General features: G+C 50.9%; 1 protein-coding gene across 1 annotated transcript in view; it reads right to left on the minus strand.

The window, feature by feature from the left end:
• GBA2 (glucosylceramidase beta 2) overlaps positions 1-6,557 on the minus strand; it is a 10,340-nt gene extending 3,783 nt beyond the window's left edge. The window contains exons 1-5 of the mRNA XM_007455971.1: positions 6,205-6,557; positions 2,997-3,088; positions 2,585-2,700; positions 519-737; positions 17-212 (exon numbers count right to left, since the gene is read on the minus strand). Coding sequence (XP_007456033.1) covers positions 17-212; positions 519-737; positions 2,585-2,700; positions 2,997-3,088; positions 6,205-6,539 — 958 coding nt within the window. The 5' untranslated portion in view covers positions 6,540-6,557. The remainder of the gene's footprint in view (positions 1-16; positions 213-518; positions 738-2,584; positions 2,701-2,996; positions 3,089-6,204) is intronic.
• Between the last annotated feature and the right edge of the window lie 524 nt (positions 6,558-7,081).

A 7,081-nucleotide genomic window follows, 5' to 3' on the forward strand; every position in this document is an offset into this window, starting at 1 on the left:
TAGGGATTTGGAGGGGTTGGATGATGCAGAAGCAGCCCCTGTACAGTCTCCCCATCACGCTCCAGACAGAAGGGCTCATTCCACAACCCCCCTAGGGCATCGTCTTCACCCCCAAGTCCATTCCGCATGGAGAACATGATGGACACGTCCAGGGCTTCATCCCCTTCATTTTCCACATCCCACACAAAGACTCCTACAGGCAGGCTGCTGTCCTGGGAGCAGAAGATCAGACTCAGACGGTCCCAGCGTATCCCTTCTGGCCCCACTCCCCAGGATCAGTCCTTGGCACCGAGGATCTGACTCAAATACCCGGAAATATACTCTGTCTTCCACTTGCATCTCCCCACATTGCCTGGCAGGCTGTCTGCCAGGAGACAGAAGACCAATTGGGCGGTGGTCCTGGGAAACCAGCATGATGTTCACTCTCCACCCCCTCTTGCATAGGTCATGGAACTTCCAGGAGAGACAGATCCTGGGGAAGGGAGAGCAATGGAGGAAACACAGAAGGGGAGCCTCACCTGGTAGTCATGGGGCAAGATGGGTGTGATCTGGCGGCAGGTGAGGGTGACATTTTGGCCAGGAAGCTGATAGACAGTCCAGGCTCGGGGATACAGGGCGTGGTAGAATGCAAAGTACCCACACAGGCCCCAGTTCCAGCTCTGCAGGACACTCGGGCGCTCCACAGACAGGACTTGCTGGTACACAGTCTGCCCTTTCTGGCGCAAACATACTGTGAACTAAACCAAGAAGGTACATGGGCTGGAACGGGGTAACCCACAGGTACCTCAAAACAAGTCTCCCTCTCCTCAGAGTAGCTCCTGCCCTGCCAGAGCCCGCAGTGGCGACCAATGCACCATAGCCTCACTCATCCCCCAGGCCTTCCCCCAGGCTCGGAGTGACCACCGAGTCGTGCCTCCCCCATCTATCTCCCTTCTCACTAATGTGGTCTTAGTGCCCTAAGCCAGGCCCTCACCATCTCTGCTTTTACTCTTCTGCCTCTTCTGAAATTTGGATTTCAGACTGATCTTTCTTACAGAGAAATCAAGATATGTTAGTCTGTGTTTATAATGTTCAGTGACTCCCCATGGCCCTCAGGCTAAAGTCTAAACTCATCTACCCGGCTTTCAAGGCCCTTCTTGATGTGGCCTCTCCCCGCCCATCAGACTCATCACCTGTTCGAGCCCTTATATTCTGCTCATATCAAATACTGTTCCTTGAGAACACTACATTTCCTCCTCCACGCTTTTGCTCATGTTCATTCTCCATTTGGTAAAACCCCTCATCCTTCAAGGCCTAGGTCAAATGCCATCTCCTCTCCTCAAGCAGTGAGTCATTCTGCTGTGTGTCCCCCTACCCCTCTAGTCTAGCATGTTATAATGTGCTCACATTCTGACTCCCTGACTCCTCTGGAAGGGAGGGCTATGAGGGATTAATATCTCTTCCTTGGTTCAAAGTATGCCTGATATCTTTAATGTATATATGCCTGTTATATTTAATGTATATATCAAATAATTTTTTTATGTTGTTGGAATAGTAGGTAATGGTTAAGACCACAGGCTTTTAACCACAGAGAAAACTGGTTCTGAATCCCTGTGCTTCCATTTACCAACCATGTGACCTTGGGCATGTTACTAAATCTCTTTGAATCTTAGTTTACTCATGTGTAAAATGGGCCTAATAATGGTACTTCCCTTGCAGGACTGTCTTTAAATATTAAATATTATACAAAAGAGTCACAAGGCTGGAAGACATTCCCCCGGGATACCTCAGGGATGAGCCACAGAGGAAGCCTGGGGCATTGGGCAAGGCTGGTAAACCTGAACTAGGAAGGGCATTATCATTAACAGGACTCAAGGTCTGCTAGTCATTTCTCCTTTGAAGATAAGCTGAAAGCTGGAGGCCTCCCTCAGACAGGAAATAGGAACTTGGTGGACAACTCAACATGGAGGGCACTAGAGAGATATAATGAAAGGTAGACCACATGCCTCTGGCATTCAAAGGCCTTCATCACTCCTTGATGAAGGAACACAGGGAAAAGAAGTGAAGCTTCAGAAAAGGGAAGAAGTCTGGAGATCTATGCCTGGGAGAGGGGCTTCCCAGGCCCCCAGCCAGAGAGACCTCCAGAGGAGTGACCACCAGCAGAGAAGCTGGCCTCTGGCTGAAACCTGGCCAATCAGGGCGAGCAGCGGGCGCTCTGCATCCTGTCCTCCTGTGTGTTTGTAGACTGTTGGTTTGTTTTCCCTTCTGATCTTTCAACCAGGTTAAGTGATCCTGGAATTCTCTGACTCTCTGTGGCTGGGTACTGGCTCAGCTAGTGGAACTGGGGCAGCAAAGTAGGTAGGAGGCATTTACTAGAAAAATGAAGGGCACAGGGGTACCTTTTTTCTTTCAGGGAACGTGTGCTCTGAGTGTCTCGTTCCTATAGTACATCCTAGCACAGGGCTGGGCACACAGAAAGCATCCTGAAAGTACTTACTGGACTGAATCATGTACATCGCTAATTGCCACATCCTACACTAGCAAAGAGACCCTTCCTGGCCCGGGAAGTACTGCCTGGACCTCTCCTCCACCTCCTGGCTCTTACTTGATCAGCAATGACTGTTTGGTGCTGGTACATTCCAGGATTAAGCTGCCAACGACAGAACTGGCCTCTCCAGCCTCGGGTGATAGTGCCTCCCCCAATGCCACCCAAGGGACAACCTAGAGAAAGAATCAGGATGGTTAGTGGGGCATGGGAGAGGAAAACGAGCCCATTTATCACTTTCTAGACTATAAAGATGGGTTCCTCTAAACACCATGGGGATATCAAATCGACACATTGTACATTTTAAACTTACACAATGTTATATGTCAGTTATATCTCAGTAAAGCTGGGGAAAAAACCCTAGGGGATGGGTCAGTGCAACTTAAATAAGCTGAAAGCCTCTTTGCCTAGCTCTGCAGTAGACCTGGATGCTGGGCCCTCTCTGACTGGGGAGAGCTGGAGTGAGGCTCACCATAGATCTGTCTCAGGGGCACAGAGTTGATGAGGTCGATGAAAGGTGTCTTCTTCTCCACCTGGGTCTTCTGGTACCACCACTGCAAGTACCTAAGGAGCAAGGGGCAGTGTGAGTGGAGGGGCGGCGGGCGGCAGTCACCGGCCTCTCTTTGGACACCCAGTTGTGACTTCCCGTTAAATGTCCCGAGGACCCATCGCCTTCACTTCCAAACCTCTCCTACTCTCAACATCTCTACAATTCAAGGTCCTCTCATCTTCCCAGTCACCCCAGGTCACAGTATGGGACTGCCTTTGTTTCTCCTCTCTACTCTCCTTAGAAGCAGCTTTCTGATCTTTTCACACCACTAACTCCACCACCACTGCTTTAATCTACTCCAGGAACTTTCGTCTGAGGTGCTGAAAGGGCCAGTTATGGTTTCCTGATTTATAATCACTCCCACCCCACATACAGGCATAGGCTGCTGCAATAACTTTCTTCTTTTTAAAATGATGATTTTTCTTCCTGATTATGAAAGGTGAAAATTTGGAGAATGCACTAGGTGGAAGGTGAAAAAAATCCCACCCATATACAACCAGTGTTTACATTTTGGGGCATTTCCTTTTAAGTCTTTTTCTTTTCTTTTTTTTTTTCCTTTTTCTTTTAAGTTCAGCATTTAAACCGTAAGCTTTCTAATTTTACTCTCTCATAATATCCCAGTAAAGCATTCTAAAAACCCCAACATTTTCCTGGTCTTATCACAGCTCTGTATCCAGTAGGCAAAAGATTCTGTTTGGGATTCAAGGCTTTGATATCTCTCTCAAGTCTATTTTCTAATCTTCCTTCCTACAAATTCCCATTCAGAGTGGGTCCTCATTAAGCAACCCCTGCCCCGCCCAGCTCTCTCCCAACTCCACTCTTCTCCCTCACCAGCTAGTTTATACACATTGTTCAAGCACACCACTTGTAACCATGTAATTGGGTAACCCCGCTGAGGCTTAGTGTCCTCATCTACAAAATGGGGATACCTATTGCCCTTCCTACCTCAAGGAATGGTTGGAAGGGCAAATGGCACAGTAGGTAGGAAAGCCACCAAGTGGAATATCTGTGCATACACTGTCGCAACTCCCAGTCAGACACTGTCCTGTTATTTTAGTGTTCCTCATGTGAGTCTGACATACTTTTAAGTTTCTTGGGGAAAGGGACAGTGACAAAGACTAGCTGATTATTACCCACAGCTTCAAGCACAGGGCAGGGCACATGGTCTGCAGTCAGTAACTATTTGCTGAATTTACAAAGAACGTATGTACAGACAATGGGGCATAAGAGAAATGAACAGGGACGGGAGCAAGGGAACGGAAAATCTGACTAAAGAACAGGGAGGGTACATTCTGGGGGTGAGAGGCGAGGGAGGGAAGACGAAGGATGGGATGATTGGAAGGCAGATCTTTTTTGCCAGCTTAGAGGAAACTGGACTTTGAAACTGGAGGCCACAAAGGATTGGTGAAGGGAGGGAGGGCACAGCGCGGATTAGGGCAGTGAGGGAGAAATGCAAGATATGAAGATAGGCAGAACAAAGGAGTATCAGGTGCAGAACAAGCACTCAATACATATTTATTGAATGAATGGATTCTGGCTGAAAGGGAGAGCACCAAAATTGAGTTCTTACCGCTCTAAGGCGAAGAGAACTCTTTCTTGCTGGAGCTCCTGATCACAGTACCTACCCCCAGTTCAGCTCCCTCTCAGAGCCCACCTTTCTCTCACTCCACTTAGCTGCTGGCCATTCCTGACCTATTTGGCCTTTTCCATAATCTCAGCCCCCACTTAAGAATAATCATTCAGAATTCTTCCTTGTCTCACCCCTGCTTTCTCCTCAATGCAAGACCTCATCTCATTCCAAAACCCCTGTGTCAGTGATCCGCACCCTGTCCTGGGATGCAGAGCTAAGTCCAGGGGGCTGAGCACAGCTTCAGGCCTCTGTGATTCAGCTCATACTTAGGGACTGGGGGGTAGGATGCCTACAGATGGGTTCTTGACCTCCACGTCCCCACCACATGCACCCCAATGTGCTGCTCTCAGTACCCCAGCCCTAGATCCTATTTTGACCCAAAGCCTTTTGGAGTCAAAACTAGGCCGGGTCAATTTCAGAAGCAGCCTGGAGGGATTATTTTTGTCTGGTACAGGCCACCCAGGGGAGCTGGCAAAGGAGTCAGATACCCAGGCAGCGACAGGCCCTTCCCACTGCCTAGGGCTTGGGTTAGGTACATGGGCTCCCCACCCCAGCCTCAGAGCACTGACTGCAGAAGAGAAGGAGCCCCTATTTAAAAGGTTGCCAGGCCTGGGTTTCCCGAACTTTAAGCCTCCCTTCCCCAGCTCTGTGTTTACTGTGTGGACTGACTCAGGATGACCTCTGGGCGATGCTTTCTGTTCTCACATCCACCTGTTCTTGTTAATAGGTCTTGGCCCCATCACTAGTCTTTGAACTCAGTGGGGATCTAGAGGGATCTGGATGAGTTCTACAGCCCAGGATAAGCTCTTGGAGTGTCTGCCACCCTTGTGTGGGGGGAGACCAGGAAATGCTCTGGAAGATTATTACTAAGCTCTGGGGACACCCAAGGCAGTGCCTCTCTGGTCAAAGGTCTTTGCTTTTTATATAATGGGCCGTCTATTCCGGAATAGAGTGAACAGCACCTCTTATCGCTCTCTCCTTATGGTTGAGTGCAGGAAGGCTCTCACCCTCTCCCTGGAGCCAAAGCTTGAGGAAAGAAGCTGATGGGTGTTGGGACTATTAAATGCTGTGCCTAAAAAAGGTTCAGTGAATACTCCAGCTGCTCAGGAGAATCTGGGGCTGAGAATCCCGCCCCCTCCCCAGAAAACAACATTGTATCAGTACCACAGCTGCCAGAGTATCCCTTCCTACCTTGTCACAAAGTATAGCTAATCCCAAAGAGCAATCTCTGGAAAAGAGGGTGTATGTGAGAGGGAGCCTAAATGACTACAAGGCCCAAATGCTCCTGCTCTTTCTTGCTAAAAAGACAAGTTACTGGAAGGAAGGGGGTTGCAAAGAGATGTGACCTGGTCTCACCCTCCAAAACCACGAGCTTAAGAATTACGTTGGGAATGGGGGCCACCTGACTAGGACAAGGTATCCACCTACTTTCTCACCCTTTCCTGCCTCTGCTGGAACAAAGTGAGGTATAAGGTAGTCTGGGCAATGGGATCTACTCACCTCAAGCCCATGCCCAGATGCTTCATTAGGTTGCTTAGCGAGACATTGTTGGCATTAAAGGGTTTCCTCTTCTCTGCAAACTCGTGAGCCAGGCAGATGCGCCAGCCAAAGGGAGGCACCTGGTAGCCCTTGGCTTTACCCTCATAGGAAGCCATCAGCTGCCCAAAGTCCTGCGGATTGCTGTAGCCCCGCTCATTCTGGGGTTGACTATCTTCAGGGTTCTGGCAGTATGTAACCTGCACAGCTTCAGTGCCTCCACTATTTTCTGGGCAATAAGCTTGTGGATCCCCTTTGACACAGCTGGTCTGTTCCGAGGCTGGGACTCCGGTTCTCATATTCCCTGGATTCTGGGTCCCCACGACCTCGGTGGTCCCGGTTCCCGAGCTTTCTGGTACAAAGTATCTGGCCGGCCAAGCCCAGATGTGGGCGCGGATTGTTGTTAGGTGTTCTCTCGGAGGGCCGGCCTCTGGGGAAAGCTGAGGTGAGCTGGTGTCTCCGTGGAGCCGGGGAGCTGTTGCTGCTGCTGCGGTGGCGGCGACAGCAATAAAGTCGCCACGGTCTCCCCCTCGCTCGTCTCTCTGGGTCCTGGGCGGGAAGGATCGGGCCTCGACGTCATTGGGCCGCGGTGATTAGCTGGCCCTGCCAAAGGGCGACTGGCCCCGCGGAGAGGGGAGGAGCCCCCGGGACCAGCCCGCCAGGCACCGCCCCCGGGGCCGGCCTGGGAGCTCGCGGCAGCCCCGGCCCAGTCCCTGGGCCGTGGCACCTGGCCCCCCCAGGGGTGGGCGCCGGGTCCCGCCGGCCAGTATCCGGGACGGCGCTCGCACCCGGGTGCCAGCCGTGGGAAGGTGACCCAGGGCAGCGGGACCACTCGAGCCCC

Source organism: Lipotes vexillifer, unplaced genomic scaffold (genome assembly GCF_000442215.2).
Source record: "Lipotes vexillifer unplaced genomic scaffold, Lipotes_vexillifer_v1.1 scaffold920, whole genome shotgun sequence".
Classification (NCBI taxonomy): Eukaryota; Metazoa; Chordata; class Mammalia; order Artiodactyla; family Lipotidae; genus Lipotes; species Lipotes vexillifer.